Source organism: Schistocerca gregaria, chromosome 11 (genome assembly GCF_023897955.1).
Source record: "Schistocerca gregaria isolate iqSchGreg1 chromosome 11, iqSchGreg1.2, whole genome shotgun sequence".
In the NCBI taxonomy this organism is placed as follows: domain Eukaryota; kingdom Metazoa; phylum Arthropoda; class Insecta; order Orthoptera; family Acrididae; genus Schistocerca; species Schistocerca gregaria.
In genome coordinates this window covers 63,667,497-63,684,476 of record NC_064930.1, presented here as the reverse complement: position 1 = coordinate 63,684,476, position 16,980 = coordinate 63,667,497, and the positions used below count along the sequence as shown (strand labels likewise).

At 39.0% G+C, this 16,980-nt stretch overlaps 1 protein-coding gene across 1 annotated transcript in view; it reads right to left on the bottom strand.

The window, feature by feature from the left end:
• LOC126295467 (uncharacterized) overlaps nt 1–16,980 on the bottom strand; it is a 68,634-nt gene that overhangs the window by 23,780 nt on the left and 27,874 nt on the right. The window contains exons 4-5 of the mRNA XM_049988003.1: nt 11,984–12,147; nt 401–681 (exon numbers count right to left, since the gene is read on the bottom strand). Of these exons, the coding sequence (XP_049843960.1) occupies nt 401–681; nt 11,984–12,147 (445 nt within the window). The remainder of the gene's footprint in view (nt 1–400; nt 682–11,983; nt 12,148–16,980) is intronic.

The window sequence follows — 16,980 nt, the reverse complement described above, 5'->3', positions numbered from 1 at the left end:
AATACCAGAAGCAAGAAAGTCCTGCAAAATGCACACCCTAAGAGCCACGAGCCCCTCCGCAACCCGTAATAAATCTCCTCCACTGCCTTCCACTGGCAGTAATGACTCGAGGCACTGTTGACATGCCAATCACATCTGCCACTATCATACATCACTCCTCATACTGCCTAGTAGATAGCAGAGGGCCAGTCAAAACAGACAAAGGTCTAACTTGTGAGTGGTGTTCAATGAAAAGTTTGAACCTGAATGGCCAGGTGGGAATCTCAACCACTGTTTTCCAAATTCTGGATCTAGTGTCTCACCACCGCCTTTGTCACTTCAATCTGTCTATAAGCTGCAGGCATTACATGTGGGCATAATAAAGTGTGTATATGGAGTACAACCTAAAGAGGACACTTACCCGTCTTTGTGTTCATCCTTTTTCTGGCTTTTCTTGAATACCACCCTCTTCACGCCTACTTGCCGAGGCACGAATTTGGCCTCGTACTTCCGAGAGGTCGGTACTGACAACGGGGCACCCGGTGTCTGCGAATGCTGAAGTGATGGAGGCACGGGACCAGATGTAGGTGGATTCCTTGTAGCGGGTGCAGCACGGAGGACACCAGGGTGTGATGCAACTATCCGCCTCTCCCGGACCCCCGCACGTATCCATTCCTCATCCGGTAACTGTGGGCCGAAGGGCTGCAATTGCATAAAGAATTTTGTCACATCATATATCCATCCAGTCTGGCATGTGAACCTACATTTAACAGAAAAAACAGCTTTACCAAAGAATGGGACCAAAACAATACAGGTAGAGATGCTTTACATATAGCACCAATGCAAAAATAAAAACTTTTTAAATGCTGAATTCTTGGCACAATCAATAGATATTTTACAAAAATAACAGGTTTCAACAAAAATCGGGAATACTGGTTGTGATAAGAAGCAGCAGCAACCTTAAATTTTACACGTATATAGCTATGAGGTCAACGTACATACACAACATCTGCTAATGATGGTTACGCCTATGAAATATCTGATGATGGCATCAAGGAATTAACATTTTCAAAATTTTATGTCAGTCATGGTTTCTGTCTGCTGTAACATGGTAGACCAAGACACACTATAGTGAAGTGACTAATACTGTAGTTAACCCTTTAACAGCTGTGGATGAGTTAATCTGACATGCCCCCCAGCTGCTGAAGATGTGTCTAAATGGAGTCCCTGGGCTTTCCTGACATACTATTGATGTGTTTATGAATCAGCTTCCACCAACCTCTCACTGCTCCGGACAAGTTACTTCCATATCTCAATGAACAAAAAAGTTTTGAGTATTTGCCATAAAACATATGCCCCTCTTTGTTGTTATCATTTACAAAAAAAATGCAGTTCAGTACCTCGAACAATTTATGAAATATGACGACTGTTATGACAACCCTACTTGTGATGTACAGGATCCGACACGGGCAATTGGGCTCTGCCATCCATCAGATATAAAAGTCAATAAATAGATAACGAAATGAGATATCATTCCCCTCTCAATTTTAAATAAAATTTCGACACCTTATCTACATTTCATACACTGCAATGTATAGCTAAACTCAACCATACCCAAAATTTATGCAATGTGTTTTTACCTCTGCAAACACTTTAAAATTTCAAGCAAAATTTTACTTAATTTGATGCAGCACAGTAACTATGATGGATAACAAAAATAAATTCAGTCTTTTATCATAGGAAGGTATCAGACTGTAAGGTGCCCAAAAAATCAAATTTTTTCACCAAATAGTTTTCTTACAATTGAATGATAAGTATTTCACAGTGACTGGAATGGTGTCTCTCAGCACAGACACCAGCATCTGGATGGCAGTACAGCTATAGCAAAAGCCACACTCAGAGCACAAGGCAGAGAGCACATCTATAGCAGCAAAAGAGTTAATAGACAACCTGATCCACACTTTATTTTGTTTACAAATATGGAAGTTTATTTTTTTTTTTTTTTGTCCACTCACACGTTAGTTGCTGTTAAAATGTTAGCGATGACTGCAAGTTATATAATGTTTTATCAGATAAGTAAAATTTCATAACAAAAGGCACGTAAATGTACTATTTACTGTTTTACATGTAACTTGTGATGATGTCTCATACACCAATGAAAACTACATATATTATGATGCAACACAAATCCATAAACATTATGAAAATGTGTGTGTATGCTTTCCACATCTCCTACTAAACCACTTGACCAATTTCAATCAAATTTGGTACACACATATCGCCTCCTAACGGGTAACAATTGCTGTGAGGGTAAGCACCTACCTATCACAGTTAAGTAGCCATTACATCATAAACAATGAGAAGTGAGAAAAACTGCTACGGCAGGCATGAAATTTAAATTTATTACTTCTGTGCTACTACCTCATTTGCAACACACATTTCATACAATATCCACATATGTGGCTGAATGTACCTACACAAAAACATTATCGTATGACACATATTTCAAGAGATACGATGTCATAAACACTAAGGTGCATGAAAAAATGCTACATCATACCTGAAGTTTTAATATGAGGGTCATTCTGACAGTAAATGCCTCCCATTTTTTTGTCGTGACTTTGGATGTTCGCACAAGATGTTGTTGGTGTAGTGCTAATGCTTGAACCTTCCTCTTTCATTTGCAGATGGTTCTGTTGTTTTGTGGCAGTTGGCGTCAGCAAAGGGGTATTCCAAAATGGAGTCTGATATGGGTGCGCGTATAGAAGAGCAATGTGTGATTGAATTTCTCACTGCTGAAGAAATTGCACCGACTGAAATCAAACGACGTTGCTAAAGGTGTACGGAGACAATAGACACGGACAATGTGAGGTCATGGGTACGGCATTTTCAGGATGATGAAAAGGCCGACCGCAGAGCTGCCATCCCTCGCAGTGAAGAGCATCTTGATCAACTCATTCCTGCTGATTGGCGGATAACGAGGCAAAGTGATGTGCACAGTCTTCTTGGTGTGGTTCTTTTGGATGTCCTGGAGCCTGGAGAAGTTGTCAATTCAGCATGCTGCAAGATGACACTGACTAAGCTGAAAGTGCAAATTTCCATGGTAAGGCCAGAGAAGAAGACCAACTTTCACCTGCAGCACGATAACGCCAGCCCCCACACCAGTTTCGTGACCACGCAACTCATTGCAAAATTCAGGTGGATTGTCTTACCACATTTACCCTACAGTCCTGATTCAGTGCCTTCAGACTTCCACCTCTTTGGTCCTCTGAAAGATGGACTACATGGTGAATATTTTCACTGCTCGGATGCTGTTGTCAAAGCTGAAGGAAGTGGTTAGCCTCAGCTGGTTCCAATTTTACAAGCGCATCGTACAGGCTCTGGTTCATCGTTGGCAAAATTGCGTAACGAATGCTGGTTACCGTGTGAAAAAATGACAGTCTGTAGCTGAAATATTGCTCTATTTAGCTGTGCTGTTGTGTGACTTTATATCCCCTGTAGTTTTTATGAATGAAAGTAAGAGGCATTACTTTTGGAACGCACCTTGTACATTTGTTATTTACTAATAAGACACTACTACAGTTAGGACAACTTTAGGAAATCCCTGATACCTGGTGTCGCTTTTGACAGCTTTCAACTGCAAAGTTCGAATGGGTGTAGGTGGAAACAATTGACGTCTATAAAGCTACGAAGAGGCATTGTCATAGAGAAGTTTATAAAATGGGATTGAAATCCCAAAGAGCAGCTGTACTTACACATCTGTAAGTTCTATGTATTCCTTTGTATGACAGTTTCACAATTTCCAGTTGTTTTCACGAATACATAGAAATGAAATTTTTTCGATATTACACTTTAAACACAGTGTTCGTTTTGTTTCCATTTCGAATAGAAAACTGGCAAAATAAATATCCATGCAAGGCCGGCTTTTCAAGCAAGTATCACTATAAATGAGCAAACAACAATTATTTCGTGTGCCGGACCGAGACTCGAAATCGGAACCTTTGCCTTTCGTGCTTGGGTAGCTCAGCTGGTAGAGCAGTGGCCCGCGAAAGGCAAAGGTCCCGAGTTCGAGTCTCGGTCCGGCACACAGTTTTAATCTGCCAGGAAGTTTCATATCAGCGCACACTGCGCTGTAGAGTTAAAATTTCATTCTAGAATAATTATTTCATTAATTAAGATGTAATGTTGGATTATTATTAAAGTCATGTATATTTTGAAATGAACTGTAAATTTTATACTTTATGTTATTCTGGCTAATCAATTTATGTCTTCATATCATTATCTTCACCACATTGTTACTGATCTGAAGTTAAACTTATCACTTTCTCAAAATTGTAAGTTTCATGATATACATGCAAATTTTGATTACTGTGAATGTGTAAATACTAGGGTGTCTGAACATCTTTCGGAGACGATTTTTTATCTGCATTCAGTCAATTTTAGTGTCAGTTAACGGTGTATGGTGAAAAGTTGTTTTGATGCAGTGTTAAAATGCATATAACCAGTCTCTCTTATTTGTTAAGGAGTGTGAATGAGATATGTACATGAATACATGGTTCCTTCTATCTGCAATGAAGTACTGGTGACCTTGATGACAAAGGAATCACAACTTAACCCATTAGCGCCCGAACTGTGTTTTTGCTTGGAAAAGCAGCATTTAAAATGAAAAAGAAATATTTACTTTTTTAGTTTTATTATAATCTACTGTGCTATATGTGTACCGCTAAGCACTGTTGAGAGCAGAACATATGTTTACATGAAACGGTTACAAATTTTGTATTAAAAGAAACAAATTTCATATGAGTACAAATTAAAAATAATAAACAAAAAACAACAAATTACTTGGTATGATGAGAAGCAAAAAAATTCAACACACAGTCCCAAGTGCCACATTACATTTCTTGTGCCGAGTACATGCTTTCAGTCTTATAAGTACAGCCTTGCAGGTTATTCCAAGACACCATCTTCTTTTGAACTCCCGCATTTTCACAATCAGGTGCTTCATTCCACCACACCAGAAATTGTCTTTAATAGTACTGGAGTTCAGGGTTCCTCCATGTCCTTTTGGTGGCACAGAATACTTCCTGTATACCTGCAGTTTTTCTCTTTTGAAAATTTATATGATAAATAAAATAGAAAGAAACTTCCACATGGGAAAAATATATTAAAAACAAAGATTCCAAGACTTCCCAAGCGGGAAAGTGCCGGTAGACAGGCACAATAAAATAACACACACACAAAATTACGAGCTTTCGGAACCCACGGTTGCTTCGTCAGGAAAGAGGGAAGGAGAAGGAAAGATGAAAGGATGTGTGTTTTAAGGGAGAGGGTAAGGAGCCATTCCAATCCCGGGAGCAGAAAGACTTACCTTAGGGGAAAAAAAGGATAGGTATATACTCGCACGCACGCACGCACACACGCACACACACACACACACACACACACACACACACACACACACACACACACACACACACACATATACAGACACAAACAGAATAATTATATTAGAGCAATTTGTATGCTCACACAATACTAATCGACACCAGTAAAGCTGTAGCTCAATGCATCACTCCCTCAAAGCAAAATACTATTTCTTTAGATTTCTAAAATTCATGAACCTGTTCTCCTTTACTGTGATGTGGTACATTTCTGAAATTTAATCGCTGTGTGTTATGCTTACGTTACTGGCCTTAGTCACATAGCCTGAGCTACAATCTCTGATGTTATATGAGAGTTCATAATGTTGATTTTGATTATGTTAATAATGATGATGATAATAACAATAATAATAATATCAATAATAATCAAAGTGCTAAAATTATAAGTCACTTTTCTTATTGATGAAAGAATCCATTTTTTAGATTTCACAATCTGAATTGAAAATTTGCCTGCTGAAGAAAGTAATTGAATTTCGAGTTGAAGAGTGTTCAAAATAAGTGTTGCTGCGCATTATTGCATTGAAAGGCCCCATATTCTACAATTAGGTTTGCTCAATGCTTGAACAGGTATCACAAGAGTGATGTTCTTTCAAGTTGAGCAGTTCGATTAGCAAATATTACTGCGAAAGAGAAGTTTGCTTGTCTGTTAATACCCTACCATACAGAACAACATGAAAGCTGTTGTCAGTGATTTATTTTGTGAACCTGTACTCACCTGAGATAAATGCTAGAAGGTTCTATTTTATTTAATGAACGTAATTTCAAAACTAAAGGTCCAATTTTGACAGTTGACCATAATTTTCCGTGGCTACAAATGATTACAATTGCTAAATGAATCTATGATCAAATAGCTTCCCCCCCCCCCCTCCCCATCCTTAGGTGGGCCAATCAGGACCAACAGCCCACTGTGTCATCCTCTGACATACGGTGTCATGCAGACGTGATATGGAGTCAGTTTTATAGACCTGGAGCCACTGTTCCTCATTCAAGTAGCTCTTTAATTGCTATTGTGAGGCTGAGTAGACCCCATTTTTAAGTCCTCTCACCAAGAAAAAAAATATCCTTGGCAGTACTGGGAATCGAACCCGGGCCTTCCACATGTGGTAGCCGGCCACACCAATGACTCAGCTATGAAGGCGGACCATGTTCAAATAGCACTTTCTAATTTATATTCTTCTGTATAAAATAACAGGAAAACTGATCTAGAAAATATAAAGAAAGAAGAAAGAAAAATAATTAGAAAAATTTTGGGACCAAGATGGACCGAGAATGGATATAGATTACAGAAAACATCAAAAATTGAAGAATATTCTAACATAGAGATAGACATGAGGAAAAGACGCCTTAAATTCTATGGCCACATAATGAGACTTCCTGAACACAGATTAACAAAAAGAATTGTAAAATATGTAGATTCTCTTGTTAATGGAGGAGAATGGATCCAAAAAGTTAAAAAAGATTTGGAATTAGCAAAAATTACTAAAGAAGAAATAGCTGCAAGGAACAATTTTAGAATAAAAGTTGAAAAGTGGGAGGTTAAACCAGAGACAAAAGCACCGAGAACCGGAACAAAATGGAGCGAAGAAAGAAGAACACAATTTTCACAAACAATGAAAAACTGGTGGGCAAATAAAAAGAACCAGAAGACCAAGAAGAACGGAAAGTGAACCAGCTTTACTTAGCGTCTTCCACATGGGAGCTTTACGACTAATAATAATAATAATAATGTACTTTGAAGACAAAACCTGTGGTCCATTTGTTTAAATGCATTAGATACACAATCATGGTCATAAACCCCACAAAAGCCAACTTATATTAATAGGAGTGTTATAAGTTATGCATAAATCTTTTTTCATTCTTCAAATATAAATTACCACCATGAAATTTATTGTTTCCTGTGCATTTAGGCTGAAGCATACATAAAACAAAAAATTCAGTACTTATAATGTTATTATGTGATCATTGCAATCACTGGGGTACGATTGGGCAAAGAGAATTGTAAAAGTTTGCACTGGTATGACTCCTTAACAATGACTTTGGGACTCTCTGCATTCAAGTGCACACCGCTGGAAGAGAAGGAAGGAATTTTGGCCACTAGATGCATCAGCAGCAGGTTTGAGCCATGGGGTGGGCTCGTAAATGGCAGGCAGTAACCGTACGAATTTGCAAGGTGCAACTTCACAGTGTGCAAGTTTCTCACAAGTGAGACACTCGCAGGTTGTAGTGGACAGAGAACAAAATTCAGACAACACTTTACGCCACTGCACAATATTAATGAGCTGCTGCAAACTTCGCTCATGGAGCATTTCTGCACTACTGTCGTTGCCGACCAGTCTCTGCACGAGATTACAATGTTTGACGATGCCGACATCATGAGACAGAGTGATCAGTAATTTAAACTGAAAATACCAGTGACTTTTGAAAACAGTATTTTACCGACTATATAGTGTTACGCACAAGTGTTAATTGTGTGTGGTACACTACATTACTGACACTATTACCTGGAATAGGTTCTAAATTCCAGGATTCTTGTTTGCGTGATAAAGCATACAAGGAATGTGTGACAAAATTTAATTGAATTATATCAAATATTGTTCCTTTGGAAAGTTCATGGGAAAATGTAAATTAACTAATAGCCAGTCTGCACAGTTAACAACACTTCTTTTATTTGAAAATAATTATTTTAATTAATTTAATTTTAGTGCCAGCACAACACAAGTTAAATACTGAAAGAAATCTGAACTTCCATAGCTGGGAATTTACTTTGCTGCACCAATTAATTCACCAAAAATAAATCTGCATTGGTAAGTGTTATAAAGTGCTGTGACGCCTATGTAGTAAGGTCATTTTAATGTTATAGTAATTACAATGTCCACAGCTTGTGGTCTCGGGGTAATGTTCTTGCTTCCCAAGCACGGAGTCCTGGATTTGATAACCAGTGGGTTCACAGATGTTCACCTGCCCTGAGATGACTGGGTTTTGTGCTGTCTTCATCATCACAATTCATCTCCATTACAGTCGGAGGAAGGCAACGGCAAACCATCTCCATTACAACCTTGCTTAGTACGGTGGTGTGGGGTCTCCCGCATTGTTCCCCTATAATCTGTCAAGAAGCACGAGACTTCATTTCCAGTAATTACATTTCACACTGTATTGCATTGTATTAAGAATGTTCTGACAAAATTATTGAGATTAGTGATTCACCCATCCTAAATTCACTAATTGTAGAGCATACTTGCATTTACCTAATTGAGATGTATGTTCATACACCACTGCTGTAATCAATCAGTTTTACAGTGAAGATTCTCCAACTGGACTGGCAACAGTATTATTTCCAAATTATTCAAGTTAATTTCAAGCAACTTAATTATTTAGCCAGTGAAAATATTTATTTGTGTGATAGGTCAATACCAACTTAAATCCTTTTATTCATTATTAATGGCATCCCAAAAACATTGCTGTACTTGAGTGAGTTGCTACTGCCATTTTGATTTGGCAGTATTCAGAAGCGACAGCCTTGCTTCTGAGATCCTTAGGTATGCTACCACACCATCAAGTGACTTAACTGATGGGTGTCGGGCTTTATAGCTGTTTATATTGCAGTATCTCCAAAAGCTAATGCGCAATAAAACAGACAGCAAAAAACATTGTATGACAAATGAGTACTTCAAATGATATTTGGCATCTGTAGATTAAGGGGGAGCAGGATATAATGTCCCATCAACAATGGTGTCATTAAGAGACCACATGTTTGGAAGGAGTACACGAGAAGAATTCAGTCCTGTCCTCTTGTAAGAAACCACCGCACCATTTTCCTTTAGTTACATAAGTCAAACCATGGAAGCCTTAAATCTGGCCAGCCATACATACACTGCAGACCATTACAGCTGCAATAATTAAGTATACATTACAAAAGAAAATTTGTAATTGTGCCTGTAGTTAACATGATGTACCTGCACAGTTACCATGGAAAATGGGTTGACGTCAGACATAGTATGCGTGTACTGATGTAATTCGTATTATACACATTCAGAGGATAGTCAACTGATAGATTGGGCAGTCAATAAACTATGATTAGAGAATAATTATTGTAAAAAGAATTTCAGGGAATCTGATGTCCCTGTTTCAGAAGTTTTAAATAATTCATACTGAAATCAGTTAAAATGCTGTTCTAAATATATTGAACTAACAATCTGCCCTGACTTTGCAAAAGTAGGCATTAACAAGGAAAAATCCCATCACACCTCCCTCAGATTTAGTGATAAAATGGCCCAGTGAAGAGCCTATCAAAAACTGAACACAGATCAAGCATGGTACCTTGAAGAAGGTGTACTGAACAATGAAAAAAATAGAAAAAGTGAATGGTCCAAAATCATTTTCAGCTAAATACCTAGGAATTACAATTCAAACAACATCAATTGGAAGGAACACAAAGAAAATGTTGTGGGGAAGGCCAACTGAAAACCGTATTTTATTGCCAGGACACTTAGAAAATGTAACATCTACTAAAGGGACTCCCTACACTATGCTTGTCCGTCCTCTTTAAGAATACTGTGTGTGGTTTCAGTTGCTTGAGACTGCAGTCGTGTGTGTGTGTGTGTGTGTGTGTGTGTGTGTGTGTGTGTGTGTAAGTGTCTAAGTCTATTGTTGTTGAAGGCCTTAACGGCCGAAAGCTTTACTTATTGGTGACAGTCTTTTTGTTGTGTCTATCTGAAACTCAGCATCTCTGCTATATAGTGGGTAGCAACTTTCCTTTTCACAATACTGTTACAGTCCATGTTGGATTTTCCACTGTTTGATAACTGATTTGAAACATTACCTTATTTTCTACCTACAACTACCAGAAGGACCTCTGGATCTATGAGAAAAATTCTTCAAAACTATGAGAAAGATGATAATATTAGGAAAAGTGCATAAGCTCAGATATGTGGTGTTTCATCGAGCCCCTCAGCCACCTGTTGCCAATGAATTAATAAATGCTGATAAGAGTACAAGAAAACCTCAGCGCATTTGAAACTTCCTAGCAGAAACAACTGTGTTCCGGACCAGGACTTGAACCTGCAACTTTCCTTCCAGCACTGCTACTCTTGCAAGGTTGCAGGAGAACTTCTGTGAAGTTTGGAATGTAGGAGATAGGGTACTGGCAGAAGTAAAGCTGTGAGAGTGGGTTGTGAGTCGTGCTCAGATAGCTCAGTAGGTAGAGCACTTGCCCATAAAAGGAAAAGGCTCCAGGTTTGAGATCTGATCCGGCAAACAGTTTTAGTCCAGCAGAAGTTTCAAATTCATGCACACACTATTGGTTACTGAAAATTCACTTGCAGTGAACTACTTTTTCTGAGTAACTGTTCTGATGGAAAATCACATGGTGTACCACAAGATAAAGACTTTTATCTTCATTTTCACAACTCTGTGCCTGCCATTAAAGGAGGAAAAATTGCACAAAGGAAAATCAGGGGTGGAATAGCAATAACATGAAAAGATTGCTACTCAACACACAGAGGAGCCATTCAATCACTGACAGGCTCAATGAAGAACACTGTTAAACATTTGAGCTTTTGAACAAGAAAGTCCTTCTTACAGAATAAAAAACAGACACACATTCACACAAGCACACACCACACACACGTGGTCACTGTCTCCAGGCCCTGGAGACCGACTGCAGTGTATGACTTGTGAATGTGTGTGCTTTTTCTTCTTTGGAAGAAGGACTTTTCTGTCTGAAAGCTTCAATCTATAACAGTTTTCTTCATTTTGAGCCTGTCTGCGACTCAACATGTCCTCTGTGTCATTAAAGGAAACCTTTTTCAGAAGGTCTTGGGATCCTGTTGTGCCTGGAACTTCACACTAGTTGGCCTTACTCCACAATGAGCAAGAGAAAAAAAAAAAATCAATGATAACAGCACCTTTGCATATTGAAGGACCCATGCACCTACCTTTTTTTTTTTTTTTTTTTTTTTTTTTTTTCCAGCCACAGCAACATCTGGCAGCAGTACCTGTGCTCCTGACAGTGTGGCATGTGACATCTCAATAGGAGGAGGAGGTACTCTCGAAACCTTTTTTTTCTCCCTAAGATCTGTTTTTTGAAACAACTTAGGTGTATGCATCTGGGAGATGTCTTAGGCTGCTACCAATATTTTGACAGGTGAACCCCCTGTCATTTTCAAGGCACAAACACAATGAGAGAGCACTGTGGGAAGACATTTAAACCCTTGGCAAGTGGGGCTATGCTGAGCACGAACTACAACACAGACTGCACACTGTTAAAGAGACTGTCTGCCTTCTATCATGAACGAAAGAGTCCAGAAAATGCTGTAATACAAGTACAATTTTGTGATCCAGACAATAAAAGGATCTGTCAGGATCACACAATAAACCAACAGGATACTTTTTCTCAATTAGCTGTGATAGCATATCCATTCTTGGGGAATTGTATCACTTTCTCTGCAAGGAAATCTTTACGAAAATGAAACCAGGAGGCAGTTAAACATGTTCTACTCATTTAAATGATTTAGTATTATGTTTTACATTACTTTCTGAAACATCTTTGAAGAGACGGTTTTTACCTGAATTATTGCTTGCGATGGCACAATAGGATTTGGTACGAGAGTGCGTGGATCACAGGTGTAGGCTGCACCGGCCCACACGCAGGGCACCTGAGGAGTATGGACATTTAATGTTTTGCTCGCAGCAGCCGGGTCATTATGTGTGTCTGTCTGCTGTGCCGAACCTGCAATTTGAAAGCAACAACCGATAACACACTTGAGGGTTCTTCAATACTTAAAAAAACATTAAAGCATGGCAACACTGTGTGGACTTTGGCACAACAACAAAGTGTTTGAAATAACTTTTGCATCACCTGCGTATCTAAAAATATGTGTAGGCTTACAAGATTTTCAGTCTACTGCCGTTGTCGTCGTCGTCTTCAATCCTGAGGCTGGTTAGATGCAGCTCTCCATGCTAATCTATCCTGTGCAAGCTCCTTCATCTCCCAGTACCTACTGCAGCCTACATCCTTCTGAATTGGCTCAGTGTTTTCATCTCTTGGCCATCCTCTATGATTTTTACCCTCCACGCTGCCCTCCAATATTAAATTGGGAATCCCTTGATGCCTCAGAACATGTCCTACCAACTGACTGATTCTCCCCAAATACCTCTTCTCCCCAATTCTGTTCACTACCTCCTCATTAGTTATGTGATATACCCACCTAATATTCAGCATTCTTCTGTAACACCACATTTCAAAAGCTTCTATTCTCTTCTTATCTAAACTATTTATTGTACATGTTTCACTTCCATACATGGTTATGCTCCATGTAAACACCTTCAGAAAAGATTTCCTGAAACTTAAATCTAAACTCGATGTTAACAAATTTCTCTTCTTCAGAAACGCTTTCCTTGCCATTGCCAGTCTACATTTTATATCCTCTCTACTTCGACCATCATCAGTTTTTTTGCTCCCCAAATAGCAAAACTCATTTACTACTTTAAGTGTCTCATTTCCTAATCTAATTCCCTCAGCATCGCCCGACTTAATTTGACAATATTCCATTATCCTCGTTTTGCTTTTGTTGATGTTCATCTTATATCCTCCTTTCAAGACACTGTCCATTCCGTTCAACTGCTATTCCGCGGCCTTTGCTGTCTCTGACATAATTACAATGTCATCGGCAAACCTCAAAGTTTTTATTTCTTGTCCATGGATTTTAATACCTACTCCCAGTTTTTCTTTTGTTTCCTTCACTGATTGCTCAATATACAGATTGAATGACATTGGGGAGAGACGACAACCCTGTCTCACTCCCTTCCCAACCACTGCTTCCCTTTCATGGCCAGTAAATGCAAGAGCACATCTAAAAGAGGTAACACATTAATACGTTTATTTAAACTATGTATGAATAATAACTGAGCTACACATAACTTATGTATATCGTAGGTTCTCGTGTGGGGCTGAGTTATGTGCAAATGACGGCTTCCCCCCCCCCCCCCCCCCCCCCCTCACTCCACATCTAGTTCTGTAGGACAAAACTGAGGAGCAAATTTCCAATGTCGTGGAATAAATGAAACAGTAAGTTTACTGTTACCAGTCACTGTTTATTTGTTTCCACGACGCGTTTCGAAGGTTTAAACCTCCATCATCAGGTGGATATACATCAGTTAATATGGCATTTGTGTGTTTGTGTTGTGTTACGATTTCTTTGGAGGAAGTTGTGACACTGTCTAGTGGAGAAAATAAAACAGTATTTCAGAACTAGGTCTGTTTTGACAAAAATTGGACTTGAAAAAAATTGTACATTTGATGGCAAGTCCTAGATACAAGTCCAATTTTTGTCAAAACAGACCTAGTTCTGAAATATAGTTTTGTTTTCTCCACTAGACAGTGTCACAACTTCCTCCAAAGAAATCGTAACACAACACAAACACACAAATGCCATATTAACTGATGTATATCCACCTGATGATGGAGGTTTAAACCTTCGAAACGCGTCGTGGAAACAAATAAACAGTGACTGGTAACAGCAAACTTATTGTTTCATTTAATGTCAATAACAGTCACGGTAAAGCCTAACCTAAAAATGTTCGCATTTAAAGTTGAAAAAAGATGCCTAGCATTCTAAATCTTTTGATTAATGCACCAAGTACCTCACAGAGAAAAGAGAATATGGCATTTTCAGTTGTTAAACCACTTCTAAAACCGAACTGTACATTTGATGGCAATTTATGAGAAATAAAATGATCAATTATCCTTACACACACACCCTTTTCAATAACTTAAGCAAACACTGGTGGCATATAAATAGGTCTACAATTGTCTACATTATCCATTTCTCCCGTTTTATAAAGTGGTTTCACAACTGAGTACTGTAATCATTCAGGAAACTGACCATTCCTGAAAGGAAAAATTACAAATAAGGCTAAATACAGGGCTAACGGGTGCAGCACAGTACTTTAATATTCTGCTAGGCACTCCATCATATCTATGAGGGTCCTTAGTCTTCAGTGATTTAAATGTCGACTCAATCTCCCCTTTGTCAGTATCACAAAGGAGTATTTCATACATCAGTGTCGGAAAGGCATTTAGTGAGAGAGTTATATGATACCCTGAAAAAATTAAGTTTTTATTTAATTCATCAGCAATGCTCAGAAAATGATGGTTAAATAATGTACATATACCTGACTTAACAGTAACAGAAATATTTTTACTACGTACTGACTTTATATTGTCACCCTTGTGCTGCTAACCGGACACTTCCTTCACAACCGACCATATGGTTTTAATCTTAACCTGTGAATTAGCTATTCTATTTGTGTACCGCATACTCTTTGTCTTCTTAATAACATTTTTCAGCACTTTACAATATTGTTTGTAGTGGGCTACTGTAAGCTGATTGTGACTTCTTCCAACATTTTGATATAATTCCCGCTTTGTTCTACATGATATCCTTATCCCACTAGTTAGCCACCCAGGCTGTCCATTACTGCTATTACCCCATTTAGAATGTTCTAATGGAGAGCTATTTTCAAAGAGCATGAGAACTGTGTTAAGGTAAGCATTATATTTGTCGCCTATGTTATCGGCACTATAAACGTCCTGTCACTACTGTTCTTTAATGAGTTTTAAAAAAACCCTATTGCTGTTGGAGTAGCTTTTCTACATAGTTTGTAATTATATGTGTTATTTCCTTGAGTACAGAAACCTTTTAGTGTTAAAACTTGTACATCATGGTCTGAAAGGCCATTCACCATTTTACTAACAGAATGCCCATCTAGTAATGAAAAAGAATAAAAATATTGTCTATGGCTGTGCTACTGCTCCCCTGCACCCTGGTTGGAAAAAACACAATCTGCATTAGATCATATGAATTTAGGAGATCTTCCAACATCTTTTTTCTTGCACAATCATATACAAAATTAATACTGACGTCACCACATATAGCCCACCCGGCTAGCCATGGGGTCTAACTCACTGCTTCCCCAGAGGGAAGGCATTCCTACCCCGGGCATGAATCCGCCTGGCAAAATAGTGTCAAGATCCGGTGTGCCGGCCAGCCTGCGGACGGTTTTTAAGGCTGTTTTCCATCTGCCTCTGTGAATGTGGGCTGTTTCCCCTTGTTCTGCCTCAGTTACACGATGTCGATGATTGCTGCGCAAACACTGTGTCCATGTACATGAACACCATAATTACTCTATCACACAAACATTTGGGGTTACACTCATCTGGGGGGGGGGGGGGGGGCAACTGGGGCCGAACCGCACAATAGCCCTGGGTTTGGTGTGGGGTGGGTGGACTGCTGGAGCCTGTTGTGGGGTTGTGAACCACTGAGGTCTACAGCGGGAACAAAGCCTCTGCGTCGTTTGTAGGTCCCCAGTTCAATTGTACATGCATACATATGTACATACATACATATATTAAAAACAAAGATTCCATGACTTACCAAGCGCGAAAGTGCTGGTAGATAGGCACAATAAAAAAATACACACACAAAATTTCGAGCTTTCGCAACCCACGGTTGCTTTGTCAGGAAAGAGGGAAGGGGAGGTAAAGATGAAAGGATGTGGGTTTTAAGGGAGAGGGTAAGGAGTCATTCCAATCCCGGGAGCAGAAAGACTTACTTTAGGGGGAAAAAAGGATAGGTATACACTCGTGCGCACACACACACATATCCATCCACACATATACAGACACAAGCAGACGTTTGTGTGTGTGTGTGTGTGTGTGTGTGTGTGTGTGTGTGTGTGTGTGTGTGTGTGTGTGAGAGAGAGAGAGAGAGAGAGAGAGAGAGAGAGAGAGAGATATGTGTGGATGGATATATGTGTGTGTGTGCGAGAGTGTATACCTATCCTTTTTTCCCCCTAAGGTAAGTCTTTCCGCTCCCGCGATTGGAATGATTCCTTACCCTCTCCCTTAAAACCCACATCCTTTCATCTTTACCTCCCCTTCCCTCTTTCCTGACGAAGCAACCGTGGGTTGCGAAAGCTCGAAATTTTGTGTATTTTTTTATTGTGCCTATCTACCGGCGCTTTTCCGCTTGGTAAGTCATGGAATCTTTGTTTTTAACATATTTTTCCCATGTGGAATGTTTCTTTCTATTTTATACATACATACATACATACATACATACATAGGTACATATGCACATACATACATACACCACATATAACTAACTTTTAGTACTTCCTATAAAGTGAACCAAGAACCCTCTGAGGCTTGAGTAGAAATGCTCTGAAGTCAGATTCAGGGGACCTATACAAAACAAAAATTAGAAGTACAGCTTGATTTGTCCTTGATTGTAACAAATAGTCTTGAATTCTAATTCACATGCAAAAGTCTATGAATACTAATAATACTTAGTAACACTGAGCTGCTCCAATATCATATTCCTCGTTGCAATCTACTACACCAATGTTTATAAGTCTGTAGATGCACTCGATCTGTGGAGTGAACTCTGAATTGTGGTTGCTTAAAGGGATGTACTGAAGAATCAGAACTACTTGCAGAGAGGCGACATCACTTTAGTGTCCTCTGGTGAATTGTACGAGACACACACCTCGTCGGAGATAC